General features: G+C 46.3%; 1 protein-coding gene across 2 annotated transcripts in view; it reads left to right on the forward strand.

Annotated features, from left to right (window-relative positions):
- Aatf (apoptosis antagonizing transcription factor) overlaps positions 1-14335 on the forward strand; it is a 94843-nt gene extending 80508 nt beyond the window's left edge. For both annotated transcript variants that reach the window (XM_034507988.2, XM_034507990.2), the window contains one exon: positions 14178-14335. In XM_034507988.2, the coding sequence (XP_034363879.1) occupies positions 14178-14241 (64 nt within the window). In that variant the 3' untranslated portion in view covers positions 14242-14335. The remainder of the gene's footprint in view (positions 1-14177) is intronic.
- The last annotated feature ends 6445 nt before the right edge of the window (positions 14336-20780 follow it).

A 20780-nucleotide genomic window follows, 5' to 3' on the forward strand; every position in this document is an offset into this window, starting at 1 on the left:
GATTTTACTATGGCCAGTAAATGTCCATAACCTTCCTCTGTGGCAGACACAGGGCACTGAGAGCTGGGGGAGATCCACTGCCTTTTACTGTCTATGCTAGGCCTTTGGAGGCAAACTTTAAAGGTGTGAAGTCTTGTCATGTGTGGTGCAGGTAGAAGTCGGTCATGTGCCTTCAGGAAGAGCATTGCAAGCCCCTGAGACATGCTGAGAAGGGGCCCATGGCTGAACTTCACTAACTCTGGTTTCTGCTCTTGGCAACGACAGGGGGGTCTCAACAATAACAGTCAACTGGTACAGGCCCAAGAAAAGTGGCATAGCTGTGCTTGCTGCCACTTCCAGGAGGACTTTCCTTCCAGGTTTACTCTGGCACTGACCCTTATAAGTTCAAGTTATTGCATTTTTCTGTGTAACTTACTTTCTTTTATTGCAAACATGATGGCAACATTAGTATTTAGAATTACTTGGTTCCTTTGCAAAAACAAAAAAATCCCAACAAAGTCTTAGTAGGAACAGCAGTCTCATCCTCTCCCCCGGAATAAAACCTTATCTTTTCTACATGTATAAAGCTGCTGGCATTAAACAGAAGGGACCCTTCAGTGATAAGTACTGTGTACTGAACGTATTATTGTCTTACATCTGGAGTTTAAGAAATGTACAAATGTAAGCCCGTCTTGTAAAGTGCTTTGTCAACATCGCAGCCATGTTGCTCCTGAGGTGCCTGGGTATAATAGAATTCCTGCAGGCGATTTGTCTTCGGCTTGCCATTTTTGTGTATGGGTATGCGACCTACATTCTACGTGCAGGCATGTTTTCCCCTCTCCTGATGGCAGTCCCTACACCACCCCCAGCCCACGAGCTCTCTTAAAGCTTTCATGCCTACTGCACTGCTTTATTCAGAGTCGGCACGATGAGATACTGTGCTGTAGCTTGCACAGCATTGAGAGCTCATCTGCTTGTGACCCCAGGAAACACTGTCCTTACAGCATTTTCTGTTGGGTAAGAACTTTAGGCAAGAATGGTTAAAATACAGATGTTTTCTCTGAGGTTTCTTATCTCCTAAGAAGACACAGGTTATTCTGACAGGTGAAACAAGTCTGGGCAGATATGCAACATTGATCTAATCAGCAGAACAAGAGCCCTGCTCTAACTGGCGCTACCTTTTACCAGCATCATTAAGGGCTCCCATTACTCTTTTATTAGCCGCTCCTTCTCTTCCTTATCAGATTGCAGAGCAAACATAACTCACGGCAGTGATTTGATCTCTGTTAAAGAGGATTACAGCTTTGCATTAACTCGGATTGACATAGTTTATAATTCACTTGTTGATACTCAGGAGAGTGTTGCCACGTGTCTGACCTCCCCCAGCAGTACTGAGGGGAAAGGATCCCCATAGATCATCATTAAAGATGGTGCCCTGCACAGACAAGAGAGCCACAGCAGAGAGGACAAAGGAACACTGTCAAGTTCAAGCCTAAGACTTGGTCCAAACTCAAACCTGGGTTGAAAATAAAACATTACGGTTGTGTCTTTGTTTTTCCTGTTTGGTGCTGTTGGCCTCTCACACTAGAGAATTTGAACTGTCAAATTGAAGTTGGTTCCAAGCAGGAGAGCATGGTAGAGCTGCATCTTCTGAATTGGACTGAGGCCGCAAGTAGAGAAATCCTTCAAAGTCTGGCTTTGTGGCTGTGGTTTTCATTTTTGCAGCCAGATTCTCAGTATTTCCTCATAATTTAAAATTCTCTCTTCCCCCCAAAGGGTATTGCATGTTTATTTAAAGTGGTTCTAGATTTTTTTTCTTAAGGATTTGTTTTAAAATTATAATGAGATTTTAAATGTAGCATCTGACAGATGCTGCTTTAACCACAGCTAAAGTAGTTTGCAAGTATGTGATAAGCTTTCACCCTTTCTCTTGATCGGCCATTCACACGTATTACTGAAGTTTCCCCTGAGATCCGCAGCTGACATCAGATTGCTAAGATGTGTAGATCATTTTATTTCTCCGTGATGCCCTTATTTGCTCTGGTTTTTCCACCTGGTTCTGATTAGCAGGGAAATGGCAGTGAGGGACACGGTCATCTCCACCCCGTTGTGATCAACAGTGGATGGCAGTGAGGGACAGTGTCCTTCCACTCACTGAGCACCTCGTCAGACTTGCACCAGCCTTCATCAGAAGGTAGTGGAATGGTTAGGGAGTAAATAACTTGCTCAGGTTAAAAGCTGTGAACTAGAGTGTCCCAGAGTGTAGTTGCTGACCCCTGCTGCTGCTTCTGGAGAGTTTGTGGGAATAATGCAGTCTTTCAACCAAAAGAAAGTTTTAGCTTGCCTAGAGTAAATCTTTTCTCTTCTGTAAAGGGACATTTTCTATATAGGAAAGCTTTGCTCACTGGCTTTTTGCATTTTGGTATGAATCACTGAATTTCCCAAACCTGCCCTGTGGTTATTCTGTCTGGTGCTGCTGCAAAGGGCCTAGACCACCTAATAAGCTTCAACTCCAGTCCCTCACATGCTGTCCATTTGCTCCCACAGTTCTGCTTGCATGAGGACCTGTCACTTTGTCCCCGTCCTTAGAGTGCCAGTTCCTCTTCAGTAAAAGTGGAAAATGCAGAGCACAGACAAGTTCATCTAGCACCTGCTTTTTCTTTCTCTCTTTCTTTCTTAACATTGATTTTGTTTTGTGTGTATTCATTCACACATCCTGGTATATATGGAGGTCAGAGGACAACTTATGCGAGTTGGTTCTTTCCGTCTAGCATGTGGATTCCAGAAACCAAGTTCAGGTCATCAGGTCTGAGCCAGGTGCCTTTACCAGCTGAGCCGTCTTAATAGCTCTGCTCTTGTCTTTTACAAAGAATTATTTTATGTAGACAAGTACATACATATCTGGATCTTTTTTAAAAAAAAAAACTTTGTATTGTAAACATTTTGGTGCCCTTGGTGGGTTTGTTGTTGTTGTGTAGCATGCAGTAACAAAATTCATTACAAGGCTTTTTTATTGTGGGAATTTCCACTGCTGTGTTTGTGTTTGGCATCTTCCCTCCTTCCATTACAGAAGCTGTTCCCACATCCTGAAGTTCCCTCTGACTTCTGTTCATGTAGTCAGAGCTTTGGTTAATACACCATGTTGTTCAGTGCTGTCCCATCTCCCTCGTGTGACCTTCCCTTGTGACTGTCACAGAGGCTGCATCACTCTGCACAGCTCCATGCTCACCTTCCTTGATTCCCTGGAAGCAACCCATTCTTCCTTCCCTGTAGAATAAACTGCTTGCCTGCACTCCTATTTCCTCGGCACCTATTGAAGTAGCATGGTGTCATCTAGTGTGGGACTGCCTCTAGAGCACACTCCCACACCCTGCACTGTCCTTCCCTATGGGGATGTTCAGTCACCTGAGATCTAGCCATTTGCCTTTCCTCAGCCCTTCTAAGTGGCAGCTCTTTCTCTCTGAACCCATTGTCATGCTGACCCTTCTCTTGGTGTCTAGTGCAGTTCAGGACCGCAGGTAACTAGAGGTTCTTTCCTGGTAAGAGCGTTGACTCCTAGTGTAAGAGAACAGCTGTGCTCGTGCTGTAGTCAAGGCCTTAGCCCACAACAGTGGTATTGGTCCTTGTTGTATTCTGCCTATTCTAAAAGCATTTTTGTAACACAGATAGCATTTGCAAGACAACCATTTAAGGCCTTCCGAGTCTCTGTCAGCACTCTCCAAGTCAGAGGGCTTGCCTGGGATTCCTGAGTGTGAGTGTGATTGAGTGTGTCCTCGTGCTCATCTGTGGTGTGGCTCTGAGGTGGCTCTCTGTGTACCTTAGTGAAGACAGGCCATTCTCTTTGTTTACCTTTGCTTTGTTTTGATTTTTAGAATGAAATAAAGTGCCCTTTTCCATGTTTGTTTCTAGGGAGGACTGTTTTTAGATATTATTTAAATAAATGAAGTTTGTGTTGTCACAATCTGTGTGTGCCCTTGTTGCTTTTCCTAGGCATACACATTCCTCTCTTTGTATCAGCTCAAAGGTAGTATAGCTTTCTTCCTAATACCTGTGACACCTGCTCTCACAGTTCTGTGCACAGGGCCAGTAACCTGAGTTTTGAGAACAGCCCTATAAGATGGACTCCATAGAAACCTCTTGAGTCTGACTGACTCCTTCAGCTCACGCTTCTCTTCTCCTACAGCACCTTACACGTCTGTATCTCACACGGTCCACCACCATGTCACTTTCTAAATATGTCCCCATTCTAGAACATTGCACAGCCACCTGGCCATGTTATTCATAGCTTATAGCCACAGCGGGAAAAAAATGTTCCAAGATGAGGGGTACACTACTGGGGATCTCTGACGCCCAGCCTTTGTTTAGAGGGTGTTTGAGTCATTTTTACTCGGATGAATGAACTTAGGGGAAAGATCCAAAACCACTAGTTTTTCTGCTACTTCTTGAATTTTGTATCCTTCTGTTGGTTTTTCTCTTGACCATCTTGGCTGCGGTTTCTAATACCAGGTTGGGTGTTCTGGTGGCCTCCTACAGACTGCTGGTTATTGTAGAAATAGGCTCTGATGACTAGTAAAAGCTTTTAGAATTCTCATGTAAAAAGAAAACAGTAGAATGCATTTGTTTGTGTATCACTGAAGGCATAATAAACCTGGTCAGCTCCTGTTATTTTTATGTTGACATGACAAAAAAACATAAGAAAAGGGCCATCCATGTCCAGGAAGGTATCACTAAGCACTCCTGGGATGAGGCCCTGAATGAGCCACAGCCTCACCTTGTGTTCTATCCATGGCTTTCCTCTGGGAAGCAGAATACTTTATAAACATTAACTCGTTTTACCCTCTGGGCACCACCACTTAAAAGGTAAATAAGGCTGAAGGTTCTTTCTTCTCCAATATAGATGAAGAATACCAGCCAGGAAGAGAAATGGCTTGAACAGAGGCTGGCTAGGCAGGGTCTAGATGGGGCCATAGTGCTGTCCTGGGCAGTTCTCCTGTCTGCTTCATAGGCAGTGGGGGCTGGGCCTTTGTGTGGAGTGTGAGATGCTGCAAAGACGAGCAATTGTTCTTCAATGCTTTGTGCTCTTTTATAAGAAAGGAGAAATCAATACACATTTTCTCATACACACACATGGCAGCCGTCGGCCTCTCCTGCAGCTCGATCCTGCAGGAGAAGATACAGTTATGCAAGCCAGCAAGACACACCGACTTCCAAGGGAAGACATGAAAATTCCTCATCCTACATTTAGCAGTAAGCTCCCTAAAGCTAGTCATAAAACCTGCTGAGGCCAGAACGTCAGTGACTGCAGGACTGGTTGGTCCAGCTGGAGTGGGAAGACAGCATGCTTTAGGCTGGAGGGTTCTTTGGTGTGTTCTGACAGGAGGGATTCTAGCACAGACTCTGCTCAAACCTGGTTTATGGAGAAGAAGTTCTTTGAGGGATGCTTTAGGAAAATAAAAACATGAAGCAGCATTTTACATCTTTCAAGCTCTACCTGTATTATTGTACAGATAGTTATAGATCCGGGCATGGCAGCTTATGCCCGTAATATCAGTAGTATTACAGAGGCTGAGGCAGGAAAACCGCTGTAAACTCGGTGAACTTATAGTAAAGGCCAGTCTGAACTACATAATGAGTTGTAGTTTGGCTACTGTAAACAGAAAGATAGGTTCAGTTAATGGAACAGCTTTGCATGGCAAGGAGGAATGCAGTTGTTTCTATCCAGGTTAGTGACTCTGGAGACTGTGAGTATCCTTCCTACAGAAGAGACATGAGAATGATGGCAAGTAAGTTATCCAGATGCAAGAGGCAGGCTGAGACTGGAGGGCAGAAGAGGAACCAAGAGATGGGCAAAGCAAGACGTTGATTCATGGAGCCTGGCCAAGTGGACCCTGGGCATCATGACAGCAGCATCACGGCTCATCCAAAGGGAAAAACAGCGTGTCCATTCCAGACTCTCTGGCTGACATGAACTTCCTGGCCAGTTTCTACATGTTCCCACCCCTTAGAAGTTGAGGTTCAGTTGAGTGAGAACTGTATCCTGTGCCTTGGGCCCCAGCACTGGTGTGAACACCCTAGTGTGAATGCCAGTGTGCCTGGGCACCAGCTTCACCTTCCCCGCTACTAAGGAAGTGAGTCACATCTAAATAGTGAAGCGTCTCTGGCTTCTCATAGGAGCCATCGAAGGGGCAGCTGTTTGGACAGGAGCTTCACCTTCCTGAAGCCAAAGTCATGAAACCATAAACAGAACAACGGCCAACTCTGTTGCCAGGATCATGGTGGCCTGACGTTAATATTAAACATCTCCAGCAAGGCAGAGTGCCCCGTGCCCAGCTCCAGAATAAAAATAAATAAAAATAAGAGAAGACCCTGATAAAAAACAGTGAGGAGATTTGTCGTCTTTTCTTCGTGAGGCCATTTGTCTTCTCTCACATCAAATCTGTTATAAAACAGTCAAACTGTGAAAGTAGAAGTCATCCCAGGAATGTGGAATATTAACACACAGGAGCAGCAAGTAGCAGGTCTCTTTTTGTCTGAAGACACCCCCACCACAACAAATCTAGTAAGGTAAATTATTTTTCTTTAAAAGGATATGAAAGACTTCAAGCTGGTGGAAGGAACAGTAGAAGTCTTGAGTATTTTTTGTCTTTGATAATGTGGAATGAATTTATAACTGACATGTAAGGAGAAAGCCTTTACAAATTTCCACCTTGTCCCTCCTCCCTCCTCTCCTTTCCCCACCTTTTCAGGTCCTTTGTTTGGGGCCTGAACCTGCTTCTTTAAACATTTATAAATCTTGAGTCTGTCTGATCTTTAGGTGACGGGCCAGAGGCCGTGTCACCAGCTGTAATTTAGAGCTGTGGGGCCAAAGGCGTCTGCAGGGGTTTGAAGGACCCAGTTCTGACCTGACTGAAGGAGCACATTGGAATAGCCTCAAGTATCCTTCAAGCTCTGGGAGGATGCTGATGAGTGCAGACTGCCCGGGTAATTTATGGGCTCCTGGGCCCCTTTGAAATGAGTCATATACTGCCACCTTGTGGTGAATTGACACATCTGCAGTTTGCTGTCTGGGATCATTTTTTGTATCCAGACCCTGATGATTAGTGATACTAAAGAGATTCTCTGGGTCAGTTAGTATTTTGCTAGCTTGATCCCATCAAATAGTTCTCAGGATTTTTTTAAGGGGAAAAAAGACACACAGAAGTTGGTCTTCTGTGGGAGGCTGCCCCATTCTTTTTGCTATTCCCTTTGTTTTAAGGTGCGTGGGTATATGTATCTGTGTCTGTATGCCTTGATTTCTGGTTTGGGTTTGGCTTGGTGTGAAACCTGAGGAGATCAGAAAGAAAGTCTTTGAGCCACTTTTGTTAGTAGGAGAAAAGGAGACTCTCTATTGACATCCTTAGCTATACAAAGGAGTCATACATAAGCTTTCTGCCCTGTGAGTTGTGTTGTTGAGAGCCAACTGTGAGGTGTCAAGATGGCCAGTTGTTCCTCATACCTGTGTGAAGGAGACACCGCTTTGTGTTCTAGAAAGCATTTATGGAGAATGCAGTAGTCTCGCTGCTGAAGAAGCTGCCATTTTCTCAGGCCAAGATGGGAACTAGCTTTGACAACAGGTTGCAGCCCTTGTATACCATTATAGCTCCTACTGCTGGGCTTGCTTTTCCTGTTTGGATATTTAAGACAGCAGTCAGAAGTCTCTTGATTTTTTTTTTTTTTTTTTTTTTGTATCTCTAGAAAAGAAGAAGAAGCTGTGCATATCCGTTGCCCTCTGCTTTCTGATAGAATGCAGGCGATTTACTGGAAGGGGATCCTTTATTTAGTTCCATTGGTTCATGCCAGGTGTTAATTAGAAAGCACCTCCCAGTAGGATTTAGAATGCCGGAGCCTATTGATAGAGCAGAAGAGAGTGGAACTCTGATCTCCATGTTCAGAAGGTAGGAGGCTAGCCCAGGATGTGTTATAGCACTTGCCTGAGAGTCCAATGTGCTGATGCAGCCCTCTGTCCTGAATAACGTATCTGGACTATACCAGCAATGCTGTAATTGACACAATGCTGGGATTGGCACAGAAGGTCTGAAGGCTGTACCTGGAGAGGCAAATTGGAGGCCTTGGGTTGTTCAGCAGATTGCCAGGAAGATTTGCAGAGGCAGTGGAGAGAGCTGAGGAGCTGGTCAGCCTGCCATGGGCCACAGCCATCCACCTTGCTTCTGTCCTAGCTCTGGGGACAAGGGTCAGTGGCTTAGTCATAGAATGGCAGAGTCTAGTCCCTGTGGGTCTCTCTTAGGTGAAATAGTTGTTTGGACATGTGACTGATCGTGGTCACCTTTCTAATCTGACTTCTAATATTCCCTGGTATCTTTTTTGTTTTTTGTTTTTATTTTTTAGGATTTTAAAATGTGTATGAAATAAATAAAAATGTGAATCCACACCTGTGAGTGCAGGCACCTGCAGAGGCCAGCGAGAGTGTAAGATTCGCTGAAGCTGGGCTTATAGGCAGTTGTGAACCACCCAAAGCGCGCACTGGATACTAAGGTTGGATTGTCTCCTAACAGCCAACCTGGCTCTCCAGCCTCTTGCTGTGTCTTTGTAATCCTCAACGGTAGCTAGTGAAGCTCAGGCTGGCATTCAAACACTTACTAGTTTATCATACTGTGTGCTGTATTTGAGGCCAAGGATTATCCCTGTCTGTACATGTTTATAAGCTTCCAAAAGTACTAAGTAAATTGTTTTCAGAACACAAAAATGAAAGGTGTGGTCAGTGGTCAGGGTACTGTAGGCATAGTGCTTGTCTACACAAGCAGTCCCCACCCTGTCTACTTAGAGCCTTCTTACAAGGTTTTAAACTTGATCTGGACTTTGCTCATCATGACACTGGTGGCATTGAAATTGTTGGTCTTCTGCCTGTGTGTGCTATCACTGTCCCTGCTTCTTAAATGCATGTAGAGGGTTACAGGCTGCCACACGGTAGTGTGTAGTGTGTGTAATGTAGGGTCTGCAGTGTGCAAAGAGGAAAGGTGGGCAGGGTGCTTTCCAAGTGTGCTGTGGGTATCTAGGGTTGTCTGGCCCTGAGACTACACAAGGGAACAACTTTCATATTACTTTAAGGCAGTTGTGTAGATAGACTCGGAACTGTCTTTCTCTTTTTCCTCCTTCCCTCCCCCCTTCCCCTTCCCCTTCCTACCCTTCCCCTTCCTCCCCTTACCCTTCATCCCCTTCCCCTTCCTCCCCTTCCCCTTCCTCCACTTCCCCTTCCTCCCCTTCCCCTTCCTCCCCTTCCCCTTCCTCCCCTTCCCCTTCCTCCCCTTCCCCTTCCTCCCCTTCCCCTTCCTCCCCTTACCCTTCCTCCCCTTACCCTTCCTCCCCTTACCCTTCCTCCCCTTCCCCTTCCTCCCCTTACCCTTCCTCCCCTTCCTCCCCTTCCCTTCCTCCCCTTCTCCCTTCCCTTCTCCCTTCCCCTTCTTCCCCTTCCCTTCTTCCCCTTCCCCTTCTTCCCCTTCCCTCTTCCCTTCCCCTTCCTCCCCTTCCCCTTCCTCCCCTTCCCCTTCTTCCCCTTCCTCCCCTTCCCCTTCTTCCCTTTCCTCCCCTTCCCCTTCTTCCCCTTCCCCTTCCTCCCCTTCCCCTTCCTCCCCTTCCCCTTCCTCCCCTTCCCCTTCCTCCCCTTCCCCTTCCTCCCCTTCCCCTTCCTCCCCTTCCCCTTCTTCCCCTTCCCCTTCTTCCCCTTCCCCTTCTTCCCCTTCCCCTTCTTCCCCTTCCCCTTCTTCCCCTTCCCCTTCCCCTTCCCCTTCCCCTTCCCCTTCCCCTTCCTAGCTTCTTTCCTATTTTAGACAGGCTCTATAGCCCAGGCTGGCCTTGAACTTGGGATCCACTTACCCCAGCCTCCTGTGAGATCACAGGCATCTGCCACTGTGCCTGACTCACACTGTGCCCTGACTCAGACTACTTTGTTGGAGAGTGCATTTGGACATAAGACATAAGGCTCTCACTTATAGAGACCTTAATGTAGTTTTAGATGGTGAGCAGGTTTTTCTGGGGATGTGTGGGTCAGCTGTGTTCTTTATGCTGCCCACAGGAGCAGCTAGGTACGGCATGTGAGGGTTGGGGAGGAGGAGCATTGTCTCCCAGAGAGCAGAAAGGAGAATTCAGACCCGGATGCCGCAAGCTACTGACCTAGCAAATTGAAAGCCCCACACAGGCCATCTGCAGGTTTAATAAGCTGCGTTCTACTATTTGCCCAAATAGCATGAAAGACAATGATGTGTGCTGCAGTCCTATGACTGCACACATGGAGTGTACCATACACTAAAGGCCATGTAAGTCCTCGCCCACCAGTGCTGTTTGCTTGTCTCACTGCCCTGAGGGTCTTTAGAACACACACTCAGTAAGACACACATGCACATACACTCTGTCTTTATGGAAAATGGCTGCTACTGCATGATCATTTTTTCCCAGAAACAGGGTTTATGGCAATATAGTAAAAATATTAAATTAGAAAATGCTTCACTAAGGGTTATAAAACCTTACTACACTAGAGATGGGTAATTATCCCCTCTGCAGCCTAAATGACAGTTTAAAAGAAATAAAAATGTTCATGCTCATTACTTGCTTTTGTACATGTAATAAAGGGTGAGTTAAATTTTAATTCAAGGAAAAGCTCCTGCCATTGACCCTTCAATCCTGGGTCCAAGTCTCAGTAATTACTCCGTGGCCCATTCTGTGTCATTTCAGCATTCATATGTGTTTTACGTGGACATTGCCACCAGCCATTGAGAGCAAGGGTGTGGGGATGAGGCAGGGAGGCATTTCAGACCTTAGATCTTCGTCTTTACTCGTGATGTGATCAGGAGCAGGAGTCTGATTTTAAACAATAGCTCACCAAGTTCACTGTGCAGTCTTACAGGAACAGCATCGCAGTGCTCCACGTACACTGAAGGACTAGAGGGGACAGACACTCCACAAGGACAGCATCAAAATGCTCCATATACACTGGGGGACTAGAGGGTCAGGGTGGCCGAATCTGCTGTCTCACTTCTGGTGTCTTTTCAACTCTCACAAGTTGTCCTCTGACCTCCACATGTGACCAGGCATGAATATACAATAATAAACCAAATAAATAAAAATGCCACCCCAGAATATATTACATGGCAACTTATGCAGGGCTGGGCTCTGGCTTTGCCACAGTCATTTACTGTGTTCAAGGGTCAGTGGAACTGGAGCCCTGAGGGTGTTTTAGGGGTGAGTACTGCTCTAGGCACCGAAGGGCCTGACCCTCCCTGTGCTCTGGGATCTCCAGGAGGAATTCTACTGGGTGTCTCTAGAGCCGGAGTGGAAGGCATGGGAAGGGGACAGGGAATCACCCTGTGTTCCCTGACAGAGGGCTGGCTTTGCTTGCAGATGTTTACATTGGATCATCCTTTCTTCATCAACCTGTCTCCCTCTCTATTATATTTTAAGAACAGAAGTGAGTCAGTTTCTCAGGTTACTTTGCTACAAGCAGCTGCATATGTCTGCCAGTTTTGCGCACTGAGTGTGAAATGATGTTCTCTTAAAATACAGGTTCAGCATTTCTCTCTGCTCCTGACGTGTAAGCCCTCAGTGGACAGTGACTGCTGTCTTTGGCCCATGCACTGTGCCGCCGTTGTGAAGCAGAGTGGAACCATTTGCTTGGGGGCAATGATGGTTTTGGTGCAGGCCAGCAGGGCGAGGCTAGGAAGATTGAAGCAGCGCCATGCCCTGCATCTCTCCTCAGCCAGCACCACCTTGAAGTCAGGCTGTTCTTTTTCGTCACGGCAGCTCTCTCGTTTAATTTTGTCGGTTGAGACGGCTAAGGAGTCAGTGCTGGGAAATAGGCTGCAGAGTGAGGAGTGGAGGTGGGCGGCTGGGAGCCGGAGCGGGGGCTGTGGTGTCCATCTGCATCTGGGCAGATACTTGGAGCTAGGGAAACATTGGGAGTGTGTGGGGTCAGGGCTGGCTGGCAGTTTAGGGTGAGACTTCCAGCAAACTGTTTTTACTACAAAATGCCTGTGAGACAGTTAAAGTCCCTCTGTTGTTTTCTGTCCACAGTTTCTTGGTCTGTGCATTGGTACCCACGTGTCAGCGCTGGCTTCTTCCATTCATGGTTTTTCCCTCCCTGCCTGCCGTTGCTTCGACTTGTCCTAAGAGCTGGGGTTCCCATGTTAGTGTCTCTTACTCCATAGCTACAGCAGGATGAGTGCTGAAAAGCTGAGCCACCGTCATGGCACTGGCCCGTGATCCCAACACTGATGGCAGAGGCAGGGAGGCCACAAGTTAAAGCCAAATTGAACCCCATTAGACCAAGACAAATCAAGAGCAGTTGCAAAGATGGCTTCTGCCACATCAGGGTGGCTGCTAGGAGTCCTTGGACAGCAAGAACACCTTCAGAAACCCATGTTCTTAAGGAGATAGCAGGCTAAGGGCTAGATCTGAAGGTGTCAATCTGTGGTATTCCTCTGGGATGTGGACCCTTGCCTCAGGTGTGGCCCCAGGGCTATCCTCTGGATCTCAGGGACTCTCGTCTTGTGGGTCTGGCCTGTTGGGACTGTGAGCCTCTGTGAGCAGCTCTGCTTCCCATCCACAGGAGAATGTGTTCTAGAGCCTTGTTCTCCTGACAAGGTGGCTCCCCACCCGACTCAGCCCTTTACCATTTCCTAGGCTGAGTTAAGTGTGTCATGTAGATATAACAGCAATGGAAGCCGTAGTGATTATTTGCTGTATTTCTAAAAGAGACATTTTATTTTTATTATGTATATGTGAGTTTATGCCTGAGGAGGGCATCAGATCCCTGGACTCACAGGTGGCTGTGAGCTGCCTGGTGTGGCTGCAGGAAAACAAACCCTGGCTGTTTTGTTTTGTTTTTTGAAGAACAGCCTGTGCTCTTAGCCCCCAAACCATCTCTCCAGCCTCCATCATTGTGTTTTTAATGTCCAAATTCCACTGTAGAGTTGGGCATAGTGGTGCACCCCTGTAATCCCAGCACTCAAAGGACAGAGGCAGCAGGATCCAGCATATGAAGCCAATGCCAAAAATCATAAGACCTTAAAAATACAGTGTGCCGGGGGGGGGGGAGGGGGGGCAGCTGATAAAGCACTTGATGTACAAAAAGGGCCTGTGTTTGATCTCTGTACTCACAAAAAGCCAGGTAAGGGCACAGACTTAGAACCAGCACTGGGGAGGTGGAGCCAGGAGGACCCTAGAGTACACTGGCCAGCCAGCCACAGCCAGAGAAGCCCTGTCTCAGGACACACAGTAGACAGTTCCTAAGGAAAGTCCCCACCGCATCCCACCCCATGACTCGTTTTATTTCATTGCTATGTGCTTTATGAATCCTGTACTTGTGCACACTTCTGTATCCAGGTTCATACCGCGGTCTCAGGAGGATGCCAGGCACCTTCCTCTTCCTAAACCTAGGATGCACGTTTTTCCTGGCTAGTCTAGCTCTCCAGCAAGCCCCAAACCCCAGTGACACTCCTGTTTCCATTGTCACCCCCCAACACTGAGGTTATTGAATACATGGGTACATTTAGCTTTTCATGGGCACTGGGTATCTGAACTCAGACTTGTGTAGCATTTTACCCAGTGAGCCACCTCCTCATCCCCGTAGTGTTAATTTTTAAAATCCAACTTTAAAAATAAATTAGCCAATTAAATTATTTCTCAGACTGAGATTAGAGCAGAGGGTGTGGGGGAGGGGAGGAGCCTGGCTCTGCTCTAAAGCTCTGCACACATGATCGTAATTGGGATCTTGTTGCCTGGGTCATTTCCATTGTTTTTCAAGTACTGCCAAGTCCCAGAAAATGTATGAAAACTAAATTATATCCCCTACATCCCATGTCTGATTGAATCCTCTCGCTCTTGCCAGTCTCATATATCCTATTAAAATATTCAATCTTGTTTTCTTACTTGAAGAGCCCGTCTGTAAAGGGCAAACTTATAGAGAACTCATTCCCTGGAGACAGGGTATCCAGCCACACTGGACTATTTACATATTTCACTATGTGATTGGCTGTTTCTGGGTTTCTTCCTTCCCTTGTATTTGTGAATAAGTGCTCCGAGATGTGGTTCTTAATTACATGACTGTGTTTTCAATTGAAGAAACAGATGAAGGTATTTCCCAGCTTCTTGGTTCCTTTTTAACCTTGAAAAGTTAAGCAGTGTGTTAACCAGTTTGCTTTATTTCCTAGGACCGAGTTATATCGATCTCTTTTCGGCCAGCTCAACTGTCCTGACGCAGACCATGGGGAGTGACAGCCACATCCTCTCACGCCCAACCTAGCACAGGACCCACCTGCTACTTCCAATAAATGATCAAAACAACAATAAATCTTTTTTTTTAATCTGTTATCATTGTCATCACTGTGAGTTCTTAAGCTACAGGAGGTGATTTAGAGTTAAATTGCTAAAAGGATTTGTATTTTTCTAGTTATAGTCTCATACACTGTAAAACGGCAGTTCTTGTCCATTCATCTCTGAATACACACTCAGGTTGTTTCCACATCTGGACTGTTGTGAGTTAATGGCGGCTTTCATCAGCTGACCTTCACCTGCTGATCTCCAGTCCCTTTGGTACTTTCAGAGCATGGGGCTGCTGTGGCAGGCCAACCTGCCTTCCCTCCCGTGTGTGTGTGTGTGTGTGTGTGTGTGTGTGTGTGTGTGTGTGTGTGCGCGTGCGTGTGTATGCGCGCACATGCCTGCACAGTGCTGGGTACCCAGGACCTAACAGGCTCTGAACACATGCTCTGCTCTCCAGCTCTTTTCCGGGGTTTGGAGGGCCTGCACACTGTCCTCTGTAATGCTCACTCTAACTTTTGTTCCCAGATAGTGTTGAAGGGCTCACCATACTGTTTTGCCAACATCTGTCATGACTTACATTTGTAAAGCCATTTCACCAGGCGATGCCTCGGTGTGGTTTTAATTTGGTAAAAGCCATTTCACTAGGTGACACTTCCGTGCAGTTTTAATTTGCACTCCTCTTTATCAGTGATATCCCCATCCTCTTGTGAACTCCTCCATATCAGTGATGTCCCCGTTCTCTTGTGAACTTCTTGGCCAGTTATATGTCTTATTTTGAGACATCTGTTTTCAGAATGGATGTTTGTTCTAAAAATGGATGAATGGAGAAATAGGGTATGAGTGCACAGAGGAATTCTATTCAGCCTTAAGCCAAGAAAGGAGTCTGTCCTTAGTGACAGCACGGATAAGCCCAGAACAGAAAGACAAGAATCTCCCTTGTAAGCAAAGTCGGAAACAGTTAAACTCCCAAGTGAAGAGGAAGGTGTGGCTACCAGCAGCTGGGAGAGAATGGAGGAGGATGGGGAGTTGCTGGCCATGGGGTGTCTAGGCTGGAGGAGTGAGCTTTGAGGACCAGAATAATATAGGGAATAAATTCCAGATGTCTCACCATAAAAAAGTGATGAGCATGGTACTGGATCTGTTAAAAGACACTTCATGCTGTGCACATCTAGAATGTCGTCCTTCAGACCATGAATACATACAGTTAGGATTTTGGGGCAGAGGGTGTAGCTTATTGGTAGAGCACTTACCCAGCATGCTGAGGCCCCCAGTTCCATCTCTAGCTCCGAAAGCAAAATTCTAATTGTTAAATCTATGAAAGACATACCTATACTGCTCTGGGTAGATGAGGAAAAAACTTGGCAAGACCACAGCCCACAGATGGGCTAGGAGCTAACCCCGATTCCTTCCAGCAGAGACAGGTGGATCTACAAAGTGAGTTCCAGGACAGCCAGGGCTTTTTAGAAAGGCCTTGTCTCAAAAGAAAGACTCCCCAGGCCCTCCTTAGCTGGTGTAATCCAGCAGGAGGAGGTGGTACACTTGTTTTTCATCCAAAGGTCAAAAGCTGGAAATTAAATCCCCATAAGGGGGATTTATTGGCGTTCTGTGGTCAATATGCATCAGATTATCCTACATGCGAGGCATAGACATCCCAGACCAGCATACTCTGCTCCTTTGCTCCAGTTTTTCATAAAGAGCAATGGGATGAGAGAGGAGATAACAGCTGCAGACAGCTGGGTGTAGGTTTAACTCAAAACCAGACATTATTAAAGTCAGATCTTGATAGTGTTTTGTTAAAACTCAGTAACAATGCTTCTTGTCCAGGAATCTGTTGTGTTGGGGCCATGGGTACCACTATGGAATTTTCCAGTTGAGGGCTACTAGAGACCAGAGCTCTCCATCTCTTCCTCATTGTGCCTCAGCACATCGAGCCCAAGCTACCTCTTAGGTTTGACAGTCATGGAGATGCTTCAGTTAACACTGTCCCTAGTCATTCAGAAGACAAGTCAGCAGAAACCAGTGAGTCCCACACACACCTTCCCAAATGTTCACCTAAAAATACGAAACATCCCAGACGGTCCCATCCCAGGGGCAGAACGGATGCTCAAAGGACAGTGTGGTGATGAGCGTGGGAGCATCTGGGAGGCCAATGAGACCCAGAAAAGACAGGTCACCTGAGGAGGGAGGCTTGAACAGGTAACTCAAAGTATCTGGAGCCCAGCAAGTTAACTAAAATGTGTTACAGGCAGGAGAAATGAAAGGAGGGGAAGAGAATTCCTACTAAAAGGAAGATGTGCATTTTAAAATGCAGAAGACCACCCTCCCTCCAGCCAGGAATAAATTGGAAACTATTTTAATTGACATGAATCCTGCAATTCTGCTGCTTCTAGAAAGATGGATTAGTTGATAGATTTGCATTTTAATAAAACTAATACTTTACATTTGGTAGCTGATGCTGACTTTCAAATGAGTTGAGAAGTTATCGAGAGTTCCTGTCCTGAGCCCTCTGCAGTGGTGACTGGAGTGGCCTTTTGCCCAGCCTACACATCACACTCAAGTCCTTGTCCTTCGCTCTCCAGCAGGATGGTGAGGCAGTAACTGCTCACCAGAGGCAGATGCAACATCTGGCCAGCACAAGGTGGCATCACAGACAGCTCAGAAGAACATGGTGTTGTCAAACACACAAAGAGGTAGGGCCAGCTTCTTGCCTTATTTTTAGGTTAAAAAAAATAATAAGATATTTGTCATTATCCAAAAGTAACGGCTCTAGCTTTATAGGGTGGCACAGGCCTGAGGCAGAGGAATTGCAAGTTTAAGGCTAGTCTGGTCTAGACAGATTCAGTGGTGATGACTATATGTTATTATAATTAATAATTATTGTTAGGGGCTTGTGAGATGGCTTAGCGGTTAAGAGCATAGACTGCTCTTCGGGAGGTCATGAGTTCATATCCCAGCAATCGTGTGGTGGTTCACAACCATTCATAGCGAGAGGGAGAAGGGAAGGGGAAAAATAATTATTATTGTTAGATTTAGTGGAGAGCTTTGTCTTTCCATGGGTAGGCTACTCTTCTCCAATAAACCATGACCCTCCGTGGGGATGATGGTAGTGTGGAAGAGTTTGTGCCCTGGGATGCAAACCCAGGACTCTGAGCATGCTAGACACTGATCCACCTCTGAGCTGCTCCCACGTCCAATATTTGATTTTTTTTTTTTTACTGGATTGTTTAAATTTTTTTCATTTGCAGCTGGCCAATGGTAGTACATTCCTTTAATCCCAGCACTTGGGAGGCAGAGCCAGGCTGATCTCTCTGTTTTCAAGGCTAGCCTGGTCTACAGATCAAATTTCTGGATAGCCAAGGCTACACAAGAAAACCCTATCTTTAAAAAAAAAAAATATTTTTACTTTGAAAGACAATAAAACCAAATCTTTGGGGCTGGGGTGCAGCTCATGGGTAGGGTGTGTGCCCAGCATGCATGAAACTCAGTCTCTAGCAATAAAAAACCCATAGAAACCATGCACCTACATGGCCACGTGTACCACCTCACACCATGCAATGCCACAAAACACACAGGAACCCCAGTGACAATCCGTGGCCACACATTCTGCATGTCCTGGAGCAGCTGGTGTCTGTGTTTGTATGCACATCAAGTTGGACCCACTCACTAGTGGTTCCTTTTGGAACAGTGGATTCTCCAGATCCTCCTTGAACATGTTTGTAGACTACATGTCTACATGTGTCTCCACACTGCACCCCACATAGAGGCTCACAACAGTAACTCTAGTTCTAGAGAATCTGATGCCCTCTTCTGACTTCTTAGTACCTGACCTGTATGTGATGCACAGGTATATCTAGAGGCAAAGCACACAAAGTTTAATTTTAAACAACAACAAAAAAGAGTACACAGGGGCCAGAGTTTGGTTCCCAGCTCCACCACAAGCAGCTCATGACTGCCTATAACTACAGCGGATATGATGCCCTGTCTTGTCTCTGTGAGCATCTACGTGTGCATGCACGTGCACACACGTGCAAAGACATAAAAACAATAAATAATCAATGTGGTTAGTGCCTACAAGGCCCTAAGTTCAATTTCCAGTTCCAAGGGGGAAAAGGCAGTATATTCTTTTAATCTCTGTGGACTATTTATAACAAGTATATCTGTCAAAAAAAGGCATATATGAAAAAGATTCAATATTAATCAGGGAAATGCAAGCCACATCAAAAACTGCAGTGATGCGTTCCTGTAATCACAGCACCTGTGAGGCTGAGACAGGAGGATTCCTGGGTGTTTGTGGCCACCCTAGACCACATAGAAAGACTCTTGTCTCAAAAGAAAACAAAAACAAACAAACAAAACCACATAACCAGAGATGGTGGCAAAGGCCTAATCCTAGCATAAAGGCAAGAGACCACTACAAATTGGAAGTTAGCGGCTATATAGAGAGAGTTCCAGGAAAACAGCAAGACCCTAGCTTAAAAAATAAAAGTGTGTTGGGAGATGCTCTGCGAGCCCAGAACTCCTACAGGGACCCAGGATGAGACAGGAGAATGTTCAGACACTTCTAGGCCAGCTAGCCTGGGATACACAGAAAATAAGCGAGCTTCTGTCCTCTGACCACGACTTTCACTTGCCATGTACATGCTGTGTCATGCTTGCACACCCTTGGGACTGTGTGTTCACAGTAACAAAGATTAAAATAATAAAACCCACAAAACAAAAGACCATAGTGAGATGCCACCTGCTCTGTTCAGAAGAATATGAAAGAGGAGAAGGTACGTGCGGTGAGGATGTGGAGGGACCCTCTGTGTGGGGAACTAGTTTGGCCATCGAGGACGTGGATGCTGCTTCTCTAAGGTTTCTCCAATGGTGACAAACTCAGGTGACAAGGATTCTGCCCTTCCATGTCATATAATACCATTCATAATCTCCAAGACAGAGCCGATGTGATAGTGTGTGCCTATAACTCCAGAATTTTGGAGGCAAAGGCAGGAGAGTTGCCACAAGTTTTAAGGCCAGAAGGGTATAGCAGGATCCTCAAAAGATGGGAGAGGAGGAGTGAGAGAGAGGAAGGGGGAGGGGAGGGGAAGAGGGAGAGGGAGAAGGAGAGGAGAAAGAGAGAGAGGAGGGGAGGGAGAAAGAAGGGGAGGGAGAGGGACGGGGAGGGGGAGGGGGAGTGGAGGGGGAGAGGGAGAGGAAACCCAAATGTCCTCTGGGCCAGACTCAGTCAAGAGAGGAGGCTAGGAGTGGGAGGAGCCTGGGGCTGCAGGCTTGGGGGGGGGCGGGGCATGTACTGCTGATCTGGACGTTGGGACACTGAGTTGCCTTTCTTGTGGTTTGCTTAGTCCAAACCTCGCTGGCTGAATTTCCCAACAGCTCTTGCTGTTCAGGTTGAGGCTGACGCTGTGCTTGTGTTGGCGACAGGCTAGGTACTGAGTGGTGCGTGAACCGGACCTTTTGTTTTTAAGTGTTCCAATCACATTTTCTCTTTTCTTCCATTCTCCTTCATAACATTAAAAGAAAAAAAAAAAAAAAAAAAACTGCCTGTCATTTGGTAAGTTCATTAACTAATTCTCTTCAGTCCAGGGATCCATATCAGCCTGCGATTTGTGTATATTCAATTTGTCCGACAGCTCTATTGACGAAGCCTTCATTACCTGTGCCTTTTGCGGGGAGGCTGCAGTAAGCGGCCAGCTGCCTTATCTAACGTCTGTTTCAATGTGTGGCTATAGATTTCCCGATGCCCTGTGGGTCTCTGGAAGGGTCATTTTAGCAACATTTACATTCCTGAGCAGTTCGTGCCTTTATTTCCCCTGGCTCGGGGGTTCTCAGAGTTCATTTGTTGAGGTCAAGGATGCTTAATTCCTAAGAAAGAAAATTTAACAGAATATGGAGAGGGAAGAAAAGCCAATTCAAAATCAGTAACAGAAAGTAGAAGGCCAAGAGACAGCCTGACCATGACACAAAGCTCCCTGGCGCCCAGCTTCCCCTTAGAGCGGCAGGGAGAAGAACTTAGTCTTCTGCTCCCTGACTACTGAGCATTTGTCCTTGCTGAGTCAGGGAAATGGTGAGGTCGTCAGGACTTTAGAGACAGGACACATAGCACAGTGCTATGGATGGAGGACAGACAGGTGGAAATCAGACTCAGGGTTTCTGTCAGTAACGTGAGGATGAACCACAGTCTGTGACACTTTCTGTAGACCAAGGGTTGCAGAGATTACTCAATGGTTAGGGACATGTAGTGCTCTTATAGACGACCCGAGTTCAGTTCCCAGCACCTGGGTCACAGCTGCCTGTCACTTCAGCTCCAGGGGATCTAAACCCCTCTTCTAGATGCCAAAGAAAACTTCGACACAGACACAGACAGACAGTCAGAAAAACAGACACACACACACACACACACACACACACACACACACACACACTTAAAAAAATCTTGGAGCTGGAGATGGCTCAGAGTTGAAGAGCACTGACTGCTATTCCAAAGAACCTGGGTT

This window comes from Arvicanthis niloticus, chromosome 6 (assembly GCF_011762505.2).
Source record: "Arvicanthis niloticus isolate mArvNil1 chromosome 6, mArvNil1.pat.X, whole genome shotgun sequence".
In the NCBI taxonomy this organism is placed as follows: domain Eukaryota; kingdom Metazoa; phylum Chordata; class Mammalia; order Rodentia; family Muridae; genus Arvicanthis; species Arvicanthis niloticus.